The following is a 23,646-nucleotide window of genomic DNA, read 5'->3' as shown; positions in this document are numbered from 1 at the left end:
AAGTATCGAGTCAATTTTGCTTTTGTTTTTCCCTCAGATATTAATTAATTATTTTTTTAAAAGGTGCGTGGAACGACGGCTTGTATAGGACTAATCAAAGTACAGGTTAGTGTGGGTGTAGTAAATGACTAATTATCGTTGAGCCAATGAAACGGCAAGACTCGTTTGGACGGTCTTACGTTTTTTTAACCCGAGTATGGGGAGATAGGTGTACATTATTTATATTTATTTTTTTATAAGAATTGTTTTTATTAGTCAACACGATGTATGCACCAGTATCGTATCGAATCTCGACTAGTACACATATTAAATAATTTAGTAAATCGATTAATATTTAGTTAGTGTTTTGTTTTCGAGCGGAGGATATCCTTTTTAAAATTGTCGAAATGACTACATTAGATATGTCTTATCCATACAATAATTATCATCATTTTGGTGTTGATAACAGCTGCAACGCAATATGTTACGAAAGAGTAAGTCTAAACTTTTTAAAATATTTAAAATCAAACCAATTTTCAAAAACTAAATCCATAACTTAACGTTTAATCAACTTATTACTATCATCACGTTTTCGAAGAAAAAGGTTAAATTTGAATATTGGAAAATTTACGGTCCGACGACCGTTATGGGTTAGGGATCATAAATATGAATAAAAACTCTTAAATTCATTTTGGTAGGTGCAGTGTTGTTTTTAACTTAGTAAAGGAAATGGCGGTTATAGTCAAAATTAAAAAACAAATTACTTGAAGCGAGCAATGGTGTTTATAATAGCTACTATAACTATTTACGGAAATAGTTTTTTTAATAGTATGCATACTTAATGTGTTTACTCAAAATAAAATTAATATTTCTTACAACCCTAAGCTTTTTAAATTTTAGAACAATGTTTTATAAATAATTTTTTTTTTTTAATATTTGCGTACGCTAAAAAAAGAATGTTGAACTCTAAGTGAAATAAAATAACTAATCCCTAAATTCAACATAACTAAAGTTTTACAATTTATTTCTGAGGTATAATCTAAAAATTGATTTTATAACAATAAAATAAAATGTCTCTACAATCTGCTCATTTATTACAAAACTTAGTTTTAAAATTTTTTTTTTAGGTATATTTAAAAAAATAATAGCATGTTTTCTTTGGTGTAATAAAATTATATTAATAATGTATACTATGTAGTTCTATTTAAAATGTTTGAACTTAAACAGCAAATTAAAAAATAATTATCTGATAGCGATCCAAACATCAAAAATCTTAGCGCAATGTATGAGCTGATATTTAATTCCTCACAAAGTCAAAAAGTTCTCATAGGGTTTCATATTTTTTTAGAAAAATTCAATAAATAGATTTCCTGTGACCAATGTTGTTATTATCTCTGTATTTGCGCAGATAATCATTGAAGCGTTACAGTTTGCCGTTTGTGATGTATTTGTAGGTGTGTGTGTGTGGATACGCCAGATACAGTTTATGCGTGTACTAAACGAGCACATTAAATTATTTTTTATGGGCTCATAAAACTGAAATCAGTCGCGGTGCCGTTTATGCCGGTGAAATTTATGACACCAACTCATTAACCCCCTCCCCGGCCTCTAAAAACGCCGACGCCGCCGGTGGCCTCACCCCCTCAAAAATGTTCACGTACCCCTCAAGTTTCGACAGGCCGATGTAAATCATCTGAAAGTGCACCGGTCGATGATATATTAACGGCAGAAATCACATTATGTTATTTATTACAATCTATTTTCGACAACTTCTATTTTCACGACTTGTAAACGAGACTATTATAAAGTAATTTCTTGAAAAAATCCAAAATCAGAGACGCCTATAGGTATAGGGGAAGTCAGGTGGTGGCATTGCACCCCCCGGGATACATACAATCCTTGTTGCCAAATCTTTTAATTTGAATTTGAGTTTATGTCAGTGTGAAATATATTCTGGGCAACTGTTATTAACCGAATTCCAAAAATTAAAAGCGTTATTTGGGAGACAAATTGTCCTTATACGGTTCATGATAGAAGTGAAATGTATTATCTGTTTATTTCTAGATCAATTACAAATAGGTAATAATATTAATAATATAGTTATTAATTTTCTAGAAAAGGAAATGCTATGTATATAACATTTTTCTTGACAATTTAAATTCAAATAGAAATTTTTAATATATTTTTTTCATTCTTAAGTACCATTTTCAGTAAAAAATTAGGTTGTTGTGTTATGAATTTCGAGAGAGGGTCAAATCTTTCTAACCCAAAGGGTATGAGGAATGGATTAAACTATTAATATTATTTTTTGCACCTCCTCGGAAATTTTTCTGCGGGCGTCCCTGTTCAAAACTATTTCAAGTAAACACACGAGTATCATGAAACATTGTATATGGTTTTTTCATTTTCTATTTTGTACGCGTTACTAGTGTTGGTAAGGGCTGTTTAGACTACAATGTAAAAACGAATAAGTGATATTTTGACACCACATTATAGAAATAATTATATATAACCAGCGGGCCTCTAAAGTCTTTAATGCTTAAACACTCGTACGCCAATGACTATTCAAAGTTTACACGGTAAAGTCATTATGTGTATAATATTACACTATCCGTTTCCGTTTGATAATTCCGTACAATGTTATGACGTATCCTATGAAAAAACATTTCAATTACGCGCGCACCAAATAACGTTTTTTTATAACATCAACTCAGCGTACTAAAAAAAAAAACCACTCGGTTAAATGTCACGGTGAATACTTTGTACTGGAAGACGCGAACTTGTAAATTAAAGGCGTTTATGATTTTTTCGCCGCGGGACGCCCAAACAGAGTGTACTTAGTAGTAATGTGCTGTTATTTTTTACCATCGAACGATACCAAACGCTCGTTTTCATTCGGTATGATTTTTATCCGAACAAAAAGTTTCATGCGAAGCGCATCGTATTCTACCGTTTTATTACAATTTAATGTAAACAACGTTACTGTCGAGTTCATAAGCGACCAAAATTACATCGGATATAATTATGTGTTAGCTATTTATATTTTTAACATTCGCGTTACAAGATTCACACCCGAAAGGTTGGCGTTCTTAACATAATATTAGGGAGGTACGGCGATACCTCGTGCACAGTGCGGTCGGCGTGGGCGGCACGCGCGTGTCCTCTTGAAAATACTACACACCTTCTTTCAATTAGTCAATAAACACAGTGGCTGATAAAATTTGTTATTTGCCTATAAGTCCGACACGGCGAGCATGTGCGGCACGTTCTTATTTTTGTTAATATGTTGTATTATAATAACAATATTGCTATTATTACACTTTTGATCACATACACACTATATCATTACATGTGTCTAAACAGCGCTAGCCCACACCCATTTAAATATACGCTGCTGGTCAACGAGAACCTAAATATAACCCCGCCCTGGCCACAGCGGTATTGCATATGTACCGTGTTGTTTTTTTACATGACCGCTAATAACACATTCATCAACATCATCTGCCATCGACCAGTGGTTATCATGTTTATCGCCAATTTTTAGCCGAATTACGCGGAAGTACCGTTTCCTTTCACTATAGTGGCCAACACCTGTTTAAGTATAGAGCTCATGTCCAGACATAAATAAAAATATAGATGTATCATATAACTGCATTAACCTAAAGCTACAATTACACGCGATTTCCTATGATAATCGAAATTATTATTATTTTTTAATATTTATAAAAGTCTTTGTTGTCAATGAGCTAAAATAACATGTAATGACGCACTAAATTCGACTTGTATGCGTTTCAACTTCACTGAACATCATAGGCCGAGTATTTCGACGATCGAAAGGTGTTACAGTTATTTACATCTATTAGCCGCATAAAGTAATTATTTTTCTTCGGGTTCGCCATGAAACCACAAAAAATCGTGATTTAATTATGAAAAAGTATTTCAAGGCGCACCAACATATTTTATACACTAATTTATTTAATAGTAAAATTTAATTTGACAGAGCGTTCAACTAAAGCATCTTCGCATGTTATTCGAAGGTTTTAATTAAAATTAAAAAATAACTCGTCGTAAAGTGTATTTCGTAAGCCTCTAACACACAAGTCAGGTTTATAAAAACAGTCGGTATGCCACATTCTTTTCACACAACTTTACCTGTATTTTTATTCCTAGCGTTTTCTACAATAAATTATTACATTTTTAGCAGAGCATTTTCACAATAAAACCCGAACAAGGTTTTTTTATTTTTACGTTTTTCATTGTAATTCTGAAAACAAAAAGCATTTCGAGGGTCAAAAGTCGCACGACCTATTCAACGATATGATCTCGTCGTGTTTAATTATGTAAACCAAACGACTGTCTGTAACGCAATGTCCATATATTACACGTTGTTGTAAATATACTATTAGTTTTGTTTTTTAACGACGGTCAATTTTTCTATGTCTCGTTTTTGGCGCGTCGCCTGCTCGGACGTATACGACCAAGCCGAAAATTACACCGTTTAGTGGTCTGGTTTTTTTTAGATTGCCAACAAAGTACACACGTTTTGTGTATATGCCGCCGAGGTACAAAATTGATTACACGAAATTAATTTACTCGAGGCTCTCCGACATTATTAAAAAACTCACAAAAATTAAATATACCACAACGTGTACCTATGTGCACATTTTGTAATGTACACCTCTTCGTATGTATTTACCACCGGCCATACGTCGTAGTATATGTATTATGTGTTGTGTGTGTATTACACGCGTAATGTCTCTGTGGTAGATGAGGGAGGAAACATGAGGGGAGGCATCATGAGTGGCCTAATGTTTGGTTAACGAGCTTGTGTGCGCTGTGGCGCCTTTGGGTCGTCATTAACCGGAGAGTTGAAAAATTGGTCCCAGACGACCTGTAGTAGGCGAGTATGTATGAAAGGAGGACAAATGATTTCCTCTTCTTCTAATTCTTGTCGGCAGCCGTGGTTTTAGTTTTTTTTTTCATTCCCTTTCATTGTCCTGGCGATGATATACCCATTAACTAAAAATAAGAACCAACCGGTTTAATGTGCCTTAAATATAGGGGTAGCGGAAATTGCAACAGAAATTTGGTTGGTGGTCGTCTTGGCTACTCCAGTGGATAATATTGTAAAATTCAATTATTTGACGTTCATAAACACACACGAAGTCGAGAGATGTCGTTATAATAACACAATAAAAAATAATTCTCGTTTTGTTTTTATTTTTTCTTTAGTTCGCCAGCTTCATCATAATTGTAATTTTTGTCTCGTTGGTTTTTTTTTTTCAAGAATTCCAAGTAATCATTAATGGATTTTGAAGTGTCCTCTGTAAAAATTACCTATACAATATTATATAAATGTTTTTTTTTTGTTAATACTTCTCAATTGTTCTTAGATTTATAATCTACGATTTTGTACATTATTAAATTTCCATGTGGTTTTGAATTGGTGTATAATTATTTTTAAGACATAAAATTACATTCATAACACGTGGAGCAATTTTTTCATTTTCCAAAAGGTTTTCGTATTAAAATGATTACACTTTACTATTTTTAATATTTAATAGTTTATAATCTTTGCATGTTTCACAATATTAAAATTAGTACATAAATACTATTAGCAACATTTTAATTCTCTAGCAAAGAAGAAATGATTTTTTTCAACACTCTGCTTTAGTCTAACTATAGCGTTTTATAGTAAAGTCAATTATTTGATAATAATGAATTTGATTGTATTATTATTATTTTTTTTGTAATTATGGTAAATTACTAATTTGAATAGTATTGCAATTGAGCTTAACATGTTTTTAGGATATAATATGAGTATTTTATAAAATTGCGTTAACCTATTAGTAGTGAGATTATATAATGATATTTCATGCTCAATGCGGTCGTGTAATTGCAGTATACGACCTTACCGCATGTATAAAAATAATGCGATATTTTTCACGCGATAATATCAAAAAATATAATTATTTTCCTTAGATTAATGACAATAATTATACTCGGTAGGTTCTACAAACTATTTAAGTCTGACATTTGTTATTGAAATTTTATTCTATATCTATTTCATCAATAATTATATAAACTTCATTCACTTGAATTAATTTGAATTCACATTCTTTCTAAGAAATAGAATACAATTGTAGGAATACAACTGTTTTATATTATGTGTTCAACATCATACCCGAGGCATTAAATTATACATAAAACAAATTATGTACATTAAATATAGCTATTCTTTAAACAATTTGTATTTGACTTCAGTGAATATCACTGAATATCAGTAGGAGTTGATTAAATCATAGTAATTTCAATGTCTATCATAAGTTTCTTTTATGTATCTGCAGATAAAATTCATAAATAGTAAAAATTCATAAATTTTGAAGAAATACCAGATTAATATTGTAGTAAAAATTATTCGTTGTTACGAATTAATAGAAGACTTAAATTGTACTACACAACGTTTAATTATAAACAAAATGAACTTTTAAAGTGTTAATTATGTACTGTGCATATTGAATAGTTGGCAGTTAAACCCACAAAGTCATCACAAAAAATTAGACAATAGTATGACACATGTGTGTCTCGAAAATTTTAAGACGAAATAACATTTTATTAAAGAAGACTTTAGTAAAATCTTCTTTTACTTAAGTATTATTTAAGTATCTGAATGTTTATTCCAAGTATAATATTTAATTCTCAAACTTGATCTATTTTATTTTAATTGGTTATTAGATTTATTTCAAATTATATAATCTATACGTAATATGTGCTCAATATTATATTTTAGCACGTTTTTTTATTTTTATTTATAATCTAGTGAATTTAGTAATTACTACTGGGTTGAATAATAACAGGAAATTGTTATCGTTTATAATTATGAACTTGACTACATTAAAATAATTTGATCGAAGTATCAAAAATCTTCTCATAACTTACAGTAATTAAATCTAATAATTCCGAATTATACATTTTCTCATAAGACATACTTAAAATTAAATATTTAAGAACAATTTAAAATAATTACACCAATTAATTTTTTGTTTGACCTGAGTAGTTTTGTAGGTACGCTAAAAACTCATTTTACCCATTGTCATAAAGTTTAATAATTATGAAATCTTTTAAGGAACTTGCTAAGTTTGTGAGGCCATATCGATCGGATATCGCCGTTGCTGGGCTGTAGTGATGGTCGTTGTTGGCTACGGCGACACCGGCGCCACTTTTGAGCCATCGCTTGCCGCAGCGTTGTCGGATACGCTCGTGGTCGTGACGACGACAATCCGTAGGAGACGGTTCGAACTGGAGAGGGGACACGGTGACGGGCGTGGTCGGGCGCCCCTATTTAATTGCGGTTTTTTGGGGCGGCGGGGAGCAAACACAACAAAACATGGGCGTGTCCGTCCATTGGACGTCCGGACCCCGGCAAAGTCCGCCCACTTGTAGCCCGCACGTCGGTCAGGCTGCCACCCGTGCTCCTCTCGCGGTGCCAGTCTACACACATTACCCGGTTTGGCATTACCGTCGCTACAGTCCCGCTCTACTTCGGTCCATACTTCGGAAAAAATCACATTAGAGTGTTCAGTAATTCGTTCCGACGCGTTTTCTATTGTACTCGTTAGAAAATATTTTCTAATAAAAAACACCTTCCGAGTTATTCGAACACTATTATGGTCTCTACCGTCTATAATTTATTCAGTTATCTTTTCAACGCCGAATTGTCGTTTGCGTTAATTGTTGGACATCAGTGCATCTGTTGATAAGAACAAATTGAGTTTATTCAAGTTATTCCGAAAGAACAACACTTGTAAGCTGACAACATGTTGGCCGATTATCCAATTTCTCGGGTTGCCGGAGGACCATTGTACAACACTTCAGTAGTAAGTTTTTTAAATAATTTCTAAGAGTTAATTAAATTCTATTGGAAAAACAGGTATATAGTTTAATACTTGAATGGTTTGAGGGCATATTTGAAAGAAGTTCGAAACAGTAATTGGTCATTGGATCAATCGAGTAAAATACGTTTTTTATTGTGGCAAATTTTTATGAATCACGTGTAATTTTTAGAAAAATTTACGGGTACTCTAAACATATAATTATATTATTAATATAATGTCAAATATAATTTATAATATTAGTATTGTACTTTGACTTGAGATTTGTTTGTAAAATAATAAAAAGTAACCGCTATTGACAAGCCGATACTCATATTTTGTGTGTGTTATTATATCCAGTCGGGTACTCGAGTCTGTCGGGTGCCGCATTATATCACTGGGAAAAACAATAGGTCCGTCGATGATATATGTGTCAGGAGACATGACGTACTTGTAATGCGTTTCGTATAGATACTGTACGCGTTAGACGAGAGTACGCGTTTAATGTATTCCGGGTCGGTGCGGGTTCAAAGGCAGCCCGGCGGGGGTGCGAATCGTAAAACGAGACTGGAGAAATTGTTATTGTATTTTTCTGAAAAAAAAAAAAATTATAATCGCGGCATTTACACGATGTGTTGCGATTGCTGTTATTGTCCGCAAAAGAGGCCAGTCGACGCCGCCGTCTTTATACCCAATGCAGTTGGTTAGCGCACTGATTGTGCAAGATTTTTGTCACACGTTCGAAAGCGGTTTATTTATTGATAGACGATCACCCTCTACTGCACGTTACAGTAAAGCCATCGGATAAGGGTGTTTATATTCGTACTCGGTAAATTGAAACCTCTCAGACGATCCCTCCGCCAAATGGCAATAATATTGTAATAGCCGCCACTAGAATATCCGATGCAGAATATAAAGGACATTTTAGGTGGCTACGTCCGATCTTGGGATCTACGGACAGATTTAAATACTCGTGTTGTATTCGTTCAGAACGCTAGTGTAAACTGTTGTTACAATAGCAAAAAAGCGCAAAAAGGGTTTTTATACGCAATCAATGATGTGTTTTATACACCCGACGAAACCCGCGAGTGCAAGTCGTGTATCATATCTGAACAATACATAGTGCATACCACAAACGATATTTGCGTCCTGCTGATGTATCGTATTCGGTGCCTCGGCGGGTGTCGTCTTAACCCTCCTCGAGATTACACCGCACAGTCGACCTAACGTGGACGTCGTGGTCATCGTGTGAAAGGGTCCGAGAACCGTTGGACAAAAAAAAAAAGAATATATGGGTTCCAATGACGACGCTACTGCACTATAAAACGACCGTAAATCTAGAGTGAACGTCTTTATGTATATGTGGACCGAGAAAAAAACGCTTTTGAAAACATTATGTGTTAACGTGCTAACAGCATAGACACTACGAATACAAAGGTAACGGGTTCCCGTTCGGAAGCAGTGGGTGTCGTCGACCGGAATTATAGCCTTTTTTCTTTATGGAACTCACAAAAACGACCCCGTTATGACCGGGACGCAACAACTCAGTTTCTAGGTATTTTCTCGGTAGGTCCAAATAACGTCATCGTAACGTCCTGTGAACCGATTGTGCATAATATAGTCTAGAGCAGAAAAAGGTGTAAACAAAATGATATATACCTCTTTTATAACGGCCGGTATTCTTCGCGTAACGTGTAAACGTCATTGAATTGGATCTGTTAACTTCTTTAAGTTCCCAGAAAACATAACGCGTCTCGAGAAACAAGTATTATTTTAAATAACTGCCCGGGGAAAAGATTATTTACGTCTGTGATTGTCTCGAATTTACTAAATGTCGTTTTTTAAATTATTATTGCAATAATTACTCAATTGTATGGCAGTATTTGTAATGATATTAGAACTTCTCATTCACTACGTTATACCAGCAGATTCGTATGTCGCGAACACAAATTTATAGTGATTTACAAAAACAGTGGACATTGTCCTTTTTATTATAATATACTTCAATTTCAGTCGATAATAAACGAGAATTAAATTGAAGTAAAATGATTTCCGAATATTTTTTAACTAACTTTACAAATGTCGGTGAGCCAACTCTAAAACTAATTCATACGTCTTTGATTACCGACACGATTTCAGTGCTTGAAGGGGCAGCTAATTTCAGAGTACTCGGAATATATTGTTCGGAGGCTTTTGATTTTTGTTAGGAATCCGACAATATTCGGATTATCTTATAATAATATATATAAAATGGTATTGTTGTTGATGGAACGTGCGCCTTATACATTGGGAACAACTGCTATCAAAATAAATTGCGGTCAATAAAAGACTGGAACGGCGTACACACGAAGGAGCTGCACGCGATTTTGATTCTCCTCGTGATGGAAGAAATGTGCCCCTTTTCATTCTCTGTTGACGTTTTACCCGTCAAACGTCCATTTGACACTTGATTGCGGTCGGTCCGGTGCGTTCGTGATGTCTTTTGGACAAATGATAACCGTCCGGATGACAATAACCGCAAAAGATGGAAACTAGGTCGAATTCAATTATACGACCGATTTGCAGACGATCGGTGAAGTGCAAAAATCGAAAACCACTGAAAATAGGCGTTTGTCATGAATTCACTGCGGTAATTATGAACGCGTTGTTGGTTTTGGAAAAGTCGGATTAATATTTGTGCCCTTGCCCACAGTGAGACGTCTCGTTTTAGTGGGCATTCCGTGGGAAAATACCCAAGGCCCGAATATTATAATTGTTTTTAATAAACAGATTGGAGAATATAATCGCCGGGATGTGCGTATGTGCGGTAGGAGTTCATTGATAATAATAAAATGTTAAACATGAAAATCGTAATGTATATTTAAATAACGCGTCTAAGTATCGGGCCCCGGGACATAATTAACCGCAGTGGGTACGATAGTAAATGTATTAAGACTCAATACTTTGAATTTCAAACCCAATTTATTACAACGAGTGTTCCGCCCGTCGTACCGACGTTTTCGTCAGTCGCTTCTGTTTTTTTTTCCTTTTCGGTTTATTTAAATGTACTTTTCTGTTTGGACAAAATGCATTGATACGGTTAATGCTGCCGGTCATACACCGAATGCCGCCGTGGAATCGAAACCAATATTTTAATAAGTGAAAAAATAATTAGAAAAAATAAAATACTCTCCAGAAAGTGGCTCCGGGCAACAATCGTGTGAGAATGATAAATATTAATGCCGCGTCATATATGAATATTTGCACTTGTTACATCCCATTAAAAAAAAACTTAACGCGCTGCTACTGTAATATTGTTTTTCACTATATATGTACCTGGGCAAGCCGCGTCCTAAAGCGGCATCCGTTGTTACGTATACTCCTCTGAAAACGTTGAAGAACTAATTATAAAATAAAAAACCTTTTCTCACGAAGGCATTGCAGCCACCACCGCCAACCGCCCGTAACATAGTGTTATTGTATTAATTCCTTTGTATAATTTTTTCCATAAATAAATAATTCATACAACGACCGGGTTTGGGTTGGTTTTTTGTGTCCGCACTTTTGGCTTGCCGCCGCCAATCGCGATCGATTGCAATAATTGCTGCGGTGTCGGCAGTATTTCATTAGACGTCATGGTGTTGTACAATATAAAAAAATAATTGTAGGACATTTCTGACGTTTTTGAGATCGACCGTAATAACAAATGCCGGCCAAGACGACCCGGATCACTGCAAGTGGACGTTTCGGTTCAATACTCACGTCAGACGTGCATTTTTTTGAGCGATTCTGACATTTATTGGCAAAAGCGGATTGAATAGCGGCGGCGGCGGCGACGTGCCGCGTAACGATAATTGCACAAAGACCGCGATTTGTATTGAATTATTTTGGTGGAGGAGGTGCGACGGCGTAAACGAATTATTTCCACGAACCGCGGCGGCAGTAAAACACACAAACAAAAACGTTTTATTCGATTTGGCCGATGAACTTTGTTGGTGTCGATCAAATTGGAGGACCGGCGTAACTGTGGCGGCTGCCGGACCGTGACGGAATAAAACTTACACGGAAACGCGTCGGGGTTTATGTGTTGCGGCCGACCAATGTGATCGGATAATTATTTTTCTTAGCTCGTTTATCACGAGGCCCGAAGAGCAATGGCAAACGAAAGGATTTATGACATGCGTAAATGCGTTTTGTGTCCGAAACACACATGTTTTTTAGCTAAAGGCGGTGCCCGAGCCCGACTCCCATTACGACGCCGTATGTGTATCCTGCACCGTTCCGTAGCTTTGACGATGTGCCGTCAAATTACTCACGTGTAAAATATGTATATTGAAGCCCGGGGACATATTAATGAACTCGATATTTTCTTCTCTACTGATTATTTCGTTGCCGACCTTGGAGAGTACAAATCGCGTACGGATAACAGTCGTCCTATTCATCACCTTCCGCCGAGACGATGAGAGAGTGCGCGCGAATTGCCAGCGAACAGATAATAAAGCACGTCCGCAGTCCATTGACGGAACGTCCTCCCCGACATTGTGTAGCGCATATATTTTTTTCAAAATAATAACAATAATTATCACCGTACACTAACGCACGTGTTGTGTGTGTTCGCAGGTCCCGGATTTCCAAAGTGCCCTGACCGGCAAATCATGCAACGAAGGATGGCCTACCGAACAAGAAATAATGGTGAGTATTTCCTTTTTTTAATTTAGCCGCCGTTTTTTTCGATTAGGCTGCCGGTAGAAAATGGATTTTAAACGCGTATACTCATCACACACAGATGCGCCTCGGGCCGGTATAATGAGAGTAGTAAAAACACTCTGCGCACATTACACGCGTATTACAGACAGTACGGGCGGCGCTCCCGATACATATATGGCGAGGGTAACAAAAAAAAAAAAAGTAGAAAATTATAAAAACTGCTTCATCACGTCGGCGACGGCGGCAGTGTCGAATCTTTTTGAACTTGACATGTGGCGCCACCTAATCTGCCGTCCTCGAGGTTATTACAGATACGACGTGTATATAGACCGAATGAGCTGCAACGTAATGGAACAAGAAGAGGCCGTTCGGAGTAAATACAATAATAATAACTCCTACGAGGATCAACGGAATCGTGAACGGACGTTGGATCTCCTCGTATTAGTGCGGGCCCGTAATTTTACATGGAAGAATAATCTATTTGTCCGCGAGCACGTTGAAAAATCATCGTGTACACCCAAAGTCTCTTCTATTTCAATTAGACCCATCGAGGAAAAATAGTACGGTACTGTGTCGGCCGGCTCAGCATCGGGAGGCGGAATTGGGCGTTAGCTGAGGGGGCACACGTTATCCTCAGTAACTAATTATCGCGTAAACACACTGATATTCATCGAGCCGTGATATCGCAGTGTTTTATGGGCATCTCAAACTTGTGGAAAGTTTTGACGGTAAAAAAAAATCTCTTTGTATAAATAATTTCCCCGTGCGGTTGGTTCGGCGGTCGCATTGACTCGTACACATGACGACGCCTAGTCGTCTTTGGTCTATGAAATAGTCGTCTGTTAATATTTAATAATAAAACTACCGAACTAATCGAAATTACACGCGATAATATTATATAATGTGTAAACAGTACACGTGTACCGAAAAACGTGTACGAGTACTATTCGACCTTTCCGACATTTATTATGTATTTTTTACTGTTTGTATATGATTTTTCCCGTTCCATTATGCGACCCCGGGTAAAAAAGTGCACGCCATGGCCGGTGAATTAATTTCCAATGGAGAAAATTATTTTTAGGTCACGTCCACATTAATTTGCCAACGGCATTACAATAATAATTACATTATTACAATAGTCGTGTGGAAAAACGCGTTAACAGTTACATTAACTTGACGTTTTTTCATTAATAACGGCCCGCTCGACGTTTACTTATCGGTCGGTATCGTTCGTTTGTTATTGTGCTCACAATAGGCCGGGTAAAAAAATCGTCTTGTTGACTACAATGAAACTTTTTCCTCGGCTCTGTCCGCGCGCCACGTTTTTGCCGTCGTTGTACGGTCGCCTTACACATCAAGTCCAAACAGCACACTCATCGTCATTAAAACGGGCGCACACGTAATGCGAACGGACGAAAATATAATAGAAATAAAAAACTAGTGTGTATAATTAATTTTATGACGTCGTCAGTTACGATGAAACGGTTTCGACTACAATGGCCAGCAGCTTATCCCATTGATCTCTTTATTGGTTAAAATAATGTAAACAACTCCATCGCCTACTCGCCGTTTTAAAGTGTGTTACTATTAATCGTGTAACGAAGAAGTTTTCGTGTTTTGCGCCGGGCGCAAGACGATAACGGACACACGTCCGACCATGGCGTTTACAATCACCATAACACCCGGCCGACATGGCGTGCGAGTCGTGGGCGTTGTATGTATTCTCCTGTACCGGGCGGTTCGTTATAATTGTCGTCAGTGCGGTCGCTATTACAAAAACTTGGTATGTAAATAATCGGATTGGTATGCACGATAACTCGTTTTCGCGTTTCCAAACACAACAATTAATTACACCGATACAAAACTCTTGTGAATGGATCGTTACAGTGAAAATTCGTTACCGCGCCAATGGTCTCCGCAGTCGAATCCACACGATATTGCGAGGTGCGCAAGTGACTGTCCATTAAATCTAAGCGTTTTCGTGTAGACTAATGGCACAACGGTATGTTTTCAATGAGACATTATTTATCATTAAATGGCACTTTTCGGACACTGTCGTTTCGGGGAACGCATTTCGCAGACAGGTGAACCACAATGGCGTACGTGGGCTGCGGATAAAGTGCGTACGGTACCGGAGCTGTCGTCCCTGCAGAGGCCTATTGTGCTCGGATTTTGCTGCCGAGCGGTTTAGACACAATGCGCGACATATTATAATATATACGTTGGGTGTGTGGTTCTTTCTGAAATGTTTACGTTTCCGCACCGCCGCCACCGTTGTCAATAATAATCGTTTATAACAACTTATTTTTCAGCATCCGCACATCCGGTCCGTTCTCGGGTTACGGAGACGGTGCCCAACCCCATTGAACCACATCGGGTACTCTGATTATCTGATTTGACAGAGTAGTTGTCAATTTGTCCGACACATAATGATATAAGATTGATATTGAATCGTCACAGACCATTTTTTTGAGTTATCGTTGGATCGTTCGCGTTCGAAACTTCCCGTAGAAACAACAACAACTTTATACGTTATGTAATTGGTTCTAGGAACTTGTACATAACGGTTGATTTTTTCGGATAGTCGCTATGTGTTTTTTTACGTAGGTAGTAGTTAAGAATTCCGACTGTAGTTGTGTGCAATGGCTTACAACACAAGAGCGTGCAGGTCTACGCGAGAAATTGTTATTATTCTATCTTAGGAAATCGTTAAAAAAGAAAATACTGTATTAATTTTAATATTACAATGTTTATTAATATTTGGTGGCCGGCCGTTAGCGTGACCTTACTACGGTAATGCCCCGTAAACAACCAAAGGGGTACGAACATGGCCGTCGTTCTTTATTCGAGTGGATAATTTTGTGGCAAATGATTACAATATCATGTGCTTTGAACAAATAAAAGTCCGAAAAGGCAATCTGAAAAAACACGTCAACCGTTATTCGCTATTTATTACTTTAATAGAAATCGACGACAAGATTATTTTAAAAATTACGATTTTTTTTTTGTTCTTACGAAATAACATCTTACTTCGTGTTTATAAGTTTTAATAAAACACTATTGCGTTGTATTTTTTGCTCGTTCCATCAAGATTAAAAATCACTACAAAATTGTTGTGTCAAATAAATCAAATTAACGACCGTGAAAACACTACAAAACTGTCTGCTACTCAATCTTAATTAAGATTTCCACGCGTACAATGTTTTTCATCTGTGCCATAGTCCTGGGTGACAACAACACTCTTTTACAAACCGTTTTTTTTTATTTATTCGACATAATTTTTTCATTTGATGTTATTTCAATGAAGTTCTCTGTAATTAAGATGTGTGTAACTGGATTTATTCATATTCATGACATACCGTTATGTATATATTTTTTGCCTGATGTATCAATTTTTTTCGTGTTCCTCGTTTTAGTTAAAATATTTACCATTAAAATGGGTTACCTAACATAAGATTAAACATAATCATCGACATTATTGTTCTTCGAGAATCACTATTGAATCTAATGATTGCTCTCCGAATGTCGGTAGTACCTATTTTTAAGTAGGTCGGATAAAAATCTTCCAGTCAATTTCCCTAGAGCTTCTTTATTGTTATAATATATTATAAAATAACAATTTGACTTAAAAATACTGTATCAATATAATACCCGTCGGTGTTCGTGTCGAATTATGTACGTTTGTCGAGTAGGTTTGTAGCCATTGGCTATCGAACATTTAGATCGGATTTGGATGCTGTTGGTTTTTTTTTTTTGATAATTTAAAAGTATAATTTATACATAAAAACAGTACCCAAAAATAATAATAGTAGTCGACGCGTTGTAATATAAAAAGGCCGACGGGCGTCTCGACCGCTCTCCGTGGCATTACATTCAAGTCCATATAATCCACACGAACACTCAACTCTTTCTAACAGTTAATAAAGTATTGGTTTTTGGGAAATTGTTCTATTTAGCAAGTACTACCGTACACTGAGTTACACTGGTGCGGACAAACAGCTGGGAAACTTCAATTAGCCTAGCCCAGTGTTGCATGATGTCCACTACGTTATAATTTAAAATAATAGAACTTACCGGAATTATACATTTTTACCGCGTCCGGTCAACACCAATAGCCGACAGCGGTAACAGCTGGTCGAATAGCACAGCAGCTCGCAATTTCAATAAATTTGCGGTTTTAAAATTGGTTAGAATCATGTGCTCAGTACATTTGTGATTGTTTTTGTAGCGCTTCCCACCGAATTTCATTTTGACTATTAATTTTATAGTTGAATTATCACATGTATGTATTCAAACTTAGTAATCATTTTACAGTTCTGATTGTAAATTCTTCTGCTTTATGAACAGATAGTATTTAGAATGAACGTTTTCAGCTGTATGATTTATTTGCCGTCAATTGAAGTCGCACAATAACTCGTTTATCAGTAATAGGCACCGAATAATATATTCACGTCGAATTACATAAAACGTATAATTGTCAATACAAATCATTGTTATCTAAGCGCGTCCTAGTAATTGAATTACTACAGCCAATCAATGCGATTGTAGTCATTAAATAGCAGAATACAAAAGGTTTATGTTAATCCAATATCAGTTTAACACCATATCAATAACACTTGATATTATTTAGTATAGTTTGTTTTATAAAAGTAAAATATTTTCAACTTAATATCATTTTTTCAGGAACATCCAGGTCTGAGGAACACGCCATTGGCCATGTTGGCCGCCCAATGCAACAAACTGCAAAGCAAATCTCCACCACCTCTAGCGGATGCCGCGGTCGGCAAAGGATTCTATCCTTGGAAGAAAAGTCCACAGCAACAGACCAATGACATGTCTGGTTCGCCGCTGCAGCAACAACATCAACAACAGTGCCAGCAAAGAATCCCCGCGTCCAGTGCAGCCGAATCACCACGTCCTGTAGTCACGTCTACGTCGTCGGCTCCGTCAACGCCGATACCGACTAGCGCGGGATACCCGCCGCCACCGACTCACCATAGCAACATCTACTTTGGAGGTGGACATCAGACGCTAACCGATAACAACGGTCACCATCACCATCAGAATCCATTGCTCGGCAAAGTCGATAATCACAGTGCTTTGTACGGACGTCATCCATACGAATGGCCATTCAACTCCATGAGTACCGCCGGACACCACGCGCCGGCCATCAAGACCGAATCGGTAAATCCTGCTTGGTGGGATGTACACGGAAGCGGATGGCTTGATATGAGTGGAGGTGAATATCTTTTGAATAACTTATGATAGTTCTTTGAAAGTTTTTTTTTTATACCAATTATGATTGAGTAAATATTATACAATAAATTTCTGTTATCTAATACACCGTTTAAAATTTTTATAATTAATAATCCATACATTTATAATGACTTTTAACGGTTAAATAAGGCCGAAATTATCGTAAATACACGGTGTTTCGTAACAAATATGTAATATACTGGTTTTTTCCTTTCACAATTAAAATTCTAAAAAATAAACGATTCAATAATTTCGAAATAATCGAGATAATAATAATGTAATGCGCATTAGTTTTTAATAAAAATTTTTGTTTTTTTGTTCATTTAGGTATGCACGCTCAAATGGCTAATTATGCCGCTCAATCGGACTACTCTACGCTAAGCCATTCATTAGCTGCATCCAATACAGCTCATCACTTGTTCTCGGCCAACCAACACTTTTTACAAGACACTTACAAGTCTATACTACCCGGTGCTCAAGCATCTTTCGGTCTCGGCCATCATCACCATCCTTCGGCGGTCACTTCTTCAGCATCTGGTACATCGCCCGGCTCAGCTGCCGTAGCAGCCGTATCGGCAGCTTACAACTCAACAGCACAAACGCCTTCACCGCGTACTCAGCGTCGGTATACCGGCCGTGCTACCTGTGATTGTCCTAATTGCCAAGAAGCCGAACGACTCGGTCCGGCCGGCGGGCACTTGAAGAAAAACGTACACAGTTGTCACATACCAGGATGTGGCAAAGTCTATGGAAAGACGTCTCACTTGAAGGCCCACTTACGCTGGCATACGGGTGAACGGCCGTTCGTATGTAACTGGTTGTTCTGCGGTAAGCGATTCACTCGGTCGGATGAGCTACAGCGACACTTGCGTACCCACACTGGAGAAAAACGTTTTGCGTGCCCAGTATGCAACAAGCGCTTCATGCGGTCTGACCATTTGGCCAAGCACGTTAAGACACACAATGGTAACAACGGAAGTAAAAAGGGAAGTAGTGAGTCATGTTCGGATTCGGAAAATAGCCAAAGTGCGGCTGATGGATCTTCACCGCATCACCAACATCAACAGCAGCAACAACAGCAACACGGACAGCACCACCAACAACAACAACACGGTGTGCCGCCGCCACCGGCTTTACACAACATGGCCGACATGGTCGACGTTAAACCACCCGCCGGTATGCCCGGATCGGGCGCCGGTCTGGTCCGTTGGAGTCCCGTTGTCAGTTCTGTCGGTTCGGTGATGCCCCTTTCACCGCCGTCTTCGCATGTTCCCCCTCCGTCATCGTTCATGCCTGTCCAACAACAACAACAACAACAACAGCACCAAAAGGACCAGAAAAACTTTTGTTGGAACAAAGATCCGAAGATGTACCAGGAGAAACTAGAATGACTATCACCGTCGCAGGCGGCCGTCTCGTACTATCACAGCAACAACATGATGCTGATGCAGCCGCCGCACTCAGTTTTCTAGTCTGTAGTAAAAAATAATTACACCGAATTTTCGAACGAAATTTCGGTTGGACAATTGGGAAGAACTGTGTTTCAATAGCTTGTAAATTATTTTTAAATTATATCGTTATTTATAAGTATGTTAATCTTGAACAGTGTTGTGCTAAAAATTAGAAAAAAAATTATTCATTGACAGTTCGCGTCCGTTAATGCCGCTTGAATTGTTCGAGTTTATTTAATATTTTTAGTTCTTTCATTTACAATACTGTAATAACAAACATTACAAATATATTATAGTTATGGATCATTATTGTTGTAAATATGAAATGTAANATATATTATAGTTATGAATCATTATTGTTGTAAATATGAAATGTAATTTATTGTACGATATGTAATTCATAATATTAATGCCATGTTAAAAAACAGTTAATTACCGTGTAAATAGTAGAGACGACGTTTCTAATATTAAGCGCTGTATATTTTATTGTCTATGAATACATATAGATGAATATATTGATGATAATTAAAAATTTAGTTATAATTTTTTTCTCTTACAAGTTTTTTATTTTCATTTCGTCGACGTTGTATTACATTGTGGTCCTGGCCGGGTACATTTATTTTATTGCCTTTTCGTGGCCGTTGGGTTCCCAAAAAACCTTGACGACCGATGGCCAAACACAGTGGCACTACTATGAGTTGATTCAAACACAAGTACTGCGTAGAATATAATTGACTAGTGAAAACAGTTTTTTTAAATTTAATTGTCCTTTTCTAAACGATATTACCAGTACTCAAATGATAAATTGCGCTCAAATTAAAATCGCCATTTCCTATAGTAATTTATTTTTTTTCCAGACCGGATGAAAAAAATCCAATGACCTAATTATTCCACGAAATAAACATCAAAGTGATGAACTCGTTATTTTTTCTCTGTTCAAAGAATTGATGCGTTTTATAACCGGCACGACGATTTCTGAGACTACTAGTCTTTACAATGCTCAGTATACTTTACCGACACGTGCAAAATTGAATTTTATCAGCGATAAAAAATGTATTCTAATATCATTGCGCTAATAACGTCCATGAAAAAGTATTGACAATTTTCTAATGCCATTTTTAATGCGCGACATTAAATAATAACATATTCGAGCTGCCGTTGAAACGTAACGATTTTGCTGAACACCGACAGGAATATTAATTATTTATTGAGGTCACGCAGGTAATAAACGTCATGTACCCTCAATTATTGTTTATGTTTACCGTCAAATGGCGACGTGTCGTGAAAAACTCCACAACGTATGCGATTCTCGTACGCAAACAAATTATATTGTAAATTAATTTTGGTTGAAATATATACAAAATATGTGGCAACACGATTGAATGAAATTGAATAACACATCGCCCCAGTTTATAAATTAGATTAGACACTTGAAATCTACTTTTGTATGGTGCTCGATTATGGGAAGTATTTAACAACTCATTCATTACATTATGTATTTTCCAATTTTGTGCAAATGTAAATTTATTCGGTGAACAATTAAAATATCTAATAAAGTAGAATTCAAATAATTAGTTTAACAGCGACTTTATTCGCAAAACTTTATTCGTCTTTTTATAAGTAAACTTGTACAAAGTAAATAAAATATTCAATTTATACAATTAAAAGTTTTTTATGCTTTTTAGTTCCATTAAGGTCGAGTTTCCTAAAGGGAAGTTTTTCTTAACCATTGATACTCCAGGGTGGAAGTTGGGTATAAGTTTTTTATTCCATAATAATACAATTAAATTAAACTATAAACAATTGTGTATATAAACTCAGTATGACAAGTTGGTATTTGACAAGTTTCACAGTGTACACAAATTAGTGTATAAATGTAACGAATTAAAAGGATATAGAAAATATAACAATAGGAAATAACTTTAATAAGATTTCCTTACAATACGTTACTATTAAATTCTAAGTATACACGAAGACAATTTTTTAACTGTTGTATCTTATCATTGAACTCAATGCCAATGTGGTAAACGTGTCATCGAAAATAACATTTTTTATGTATTACAAAATTTAAAAATCATCTAATTGCCATTTAATAAGGAAAAGAAAACCAAAGTCTAAATAAATGGGCGATAACATTTTTCATGCGACTTGAAACTTAACACTCTGTGTCCGATTTAATTGTACGTCATATGTGCTAAAAATAATTTTTTTTAAAATGCTTTCAGGCAGTCTGCAAAAATAAATAACGTGACATAAGTTAAAAGTTCTTTACCTATACATTATTTATTTTCCTAATAAAAGAGAAATATATGTATATCATATGCATAATTTATGTATTTACTTTCTGGAAATATAATTACAACTATGGGCATGTGTAATTATTTATTAAGAAGTATATCACGGTCGGTATTCGCTTTGATTCAGAGAATACCACCAGTGTGTAAAATTATAGGTTGAAAACTATACAATGAATATTATATATGATAATAATACAGATACCAATTCTTCGACAGACCGCAATAAAATTTAATTTGAATATTTTTTACTTGCCATTTCTACACAAATTTGAACAGAACATTTAAAAATTATTAATATACACATGTTACCCGCATCAGTAATAACCACATCAAAATAAATACACGGGATAATAACAACCGTATAAATTCTTCAAACGAGATTAACATTATTGTTTATTTCGCTTTATTTTACTTAAATTAAAGTCTGCTCAAGTAGACGCACGAAAACATGAAGGTGCAAATTCTTTCACAAAATGAATTGATAAAAATTAAAAAATTACAGTTATTGTTTATTTTATCAATTTAATATGGTTGAATTGGATTCAATACCTGTTTTCAAAAATAAATTCACGATTGACATATTTAATAAAAAATATGGACTAAGTTATGCGTTTTTTTTATAACATTTACAATTTGATAAATACTTGTCTGGTAAGTCAATGACATCAAGTGATTTTTAACTTGTATGAGAAAACTTATGTCCATGAAATTATGAACTAACTAATGAATCCTATCCAAATAACACCGATATTATTTTTTTCTTGGAAATAATTAACTTGTATTTATATTTTATATGATTGATTAAACTGCTGGTATTATGTTTATGAATAAAATAGATTTATAGTGTCCAAGAAAATTAAATACCTACAAGTTATAGTATTACAGCAACGATTATGAAGAATCAGTATTAAAATCCACATTAGTAAAAATGATTAAATTTTAACGCCTGGTTTGCTTGTGATTACATACGCCTACTATTTAATTTACTGTATCAATTAAAATACGTGCATAATTTGATTAGATGGTTAATGAACTTGTAATTAACAGTTTATTTACACTTGAGTTTCGGTTTCATCAGTTTAATTCACATAAATCTTATTAACTATAAAAGTAATAATAATAAAAAAGAAGACAGCGTAATCCCAGCGACTGAGAAGATATATTTAGCTGAGAGCTATGTTAAAAAATATTGAACCAACTCCTGTACAGCTACCGAAGAGTTTGAGGATAATAAAGTATGATTGTTCAGTGTATATTATAAATTATAAACGTAGCTGTAGGCATTAGTATTTTCGTTTCATATTTTTAATGAACAGCATCAATTACACTTGTAATACAACAATAATATTTTTTTTATTTATCATATCGATTTACATATTATTGCTAGTATTCTATCTGTATACTACAAATAAAATCATTCAAAACTAGTACATTATAAAAAAATATTAATACTGTTGTAGACTCGCTCGATTTAAACTTCAAATAGTTCATAGATATTAATAAAAAAAATAGCGATTTAAAAGAAAAAAAGAGTCAAGAAATTAATGAATAACAAAGTAAATTTATAATTTGACTTCGAGTTGTGATTCATACCGTTGAAAAAATTGGTCATTTGAGAATTGAGAAAAATGAATGTCAGAAATAAAAAAAAATCCAGTACATTAATTTTACTATGAATATGAATTTTTATAGATACCTTACATTTTTTGCTCTACTCTTTTTTGAAAATTTACCCGCCCACAGAGAGAATTCAAAATGGCAACTATTCTACAAAAATTAACTTGTTTAACTTAAGTCTTGAAAATGTTCCTTGATACGGATACTTTCATATATATCTTAAATTAAATTTTACCTTAACTTGAAAAAAATATTTGACATATGGTCATATAGTACGGTTTTTGTGAATAGATTCTTGATTTTATTAGCTTTGATGCGAAGATGAGTAGGTATTAATTTTCTATGATGTGTTTTTTCTCTCTCTTTATGTTTCCATTTCTTTCAACGTTACGTCAAAAGAACATAACAATTTGAATAAGAATAAAAATTCCTTCTCGCTTTTTTTAATACAACGCTGTTTACACTAATTTCTTAAAAAACACATTCAAG

The 23,646-nt window shown here is 35.4% G+C and overlaps 1 protein-coding gene across 2 annotated transcripts; it reads left to right on the top strand.

The window, feature by feature from the left end:
* The first annotated feature begins 283 nt into the window (after window positions 1-283).
* Window positions 284-19,578, top strand: LOC126896465 (transcription factor Sp9). 2 transcript variants are annotated; one of them, XM_050669266.1, is made up of 4 exons: window positions 284-473; window positions 12,450-12,521; window positions 17,220-17,775; window positions 18,120-19,578. In XM_050669266.1, exons 1-4 carry the CDS (start codon window positions 387-389, stop codon window positions 19,181-19,183), a joined length of 1,779 nt encoding a protein of 592 aa, XP_050525223.1. In that variant the 5' UTR covers window positions 284-386; the 3' UTR covers window positions 19,184-19,578. The 2 variants fall into 2 exon arrangements, with proteins under 2 accessions (XP_050525223.1, XP_050525224.1); XM_050669267.1 differs by lacking the exon at window positions 284-473 and adding an exon at window positions 7,418-7,856.
* Window positions 19,579-23,646: the final 4,068 nt, after the last annotated feature.

Source organism: Daktulosphaira vitifoliae, unplaced genomic scaffold, assembly GCF_025091365.1.
Source record: "Daktulosphaira vitifoliae isolate Bord-2020 unplaced genomic scaffold, ASM2509136v1 Scaffold_1, whole genome shotgun sequence".
NCBI classification, from domain to species: domain Eukaryota; kingdom Metazoa; phylum Arthropoda; class Insecta; order Hemiptera; family Phylloxeridae; genus Daktulosphaira; species Daktulosphaira vitifoliae.
The sequence above is the reverse complement of the archived record's forward strand: the minus strand, read 5'-3'. Positions and strand labels throughout refer to the sequence as shown.

Bases quoted from the DNA above. Each gene is read 5' to 3' on its own strand.
- LOC126896465 (XM_050669266.1), top strand. From the start codon at position 387: ATGACTACATTAGATATGTCTTATCCATACAATAATTATCATCATTTT. The intron at 474-12,449 runs GTAAGTCTAAAC...GTGTGTTCGCAG, and splicing joins ACGCAATATGTTACGAAAGA to GTCCCGGATTTCCAAAGTGC. The intron at 12,522-17,219 runs GTGAGTATTTCC...TCATTTTTTCAG, and splicing joins CTACCGAACAAGAAATAATG to GAACATCCAGGTCTGAGGAA.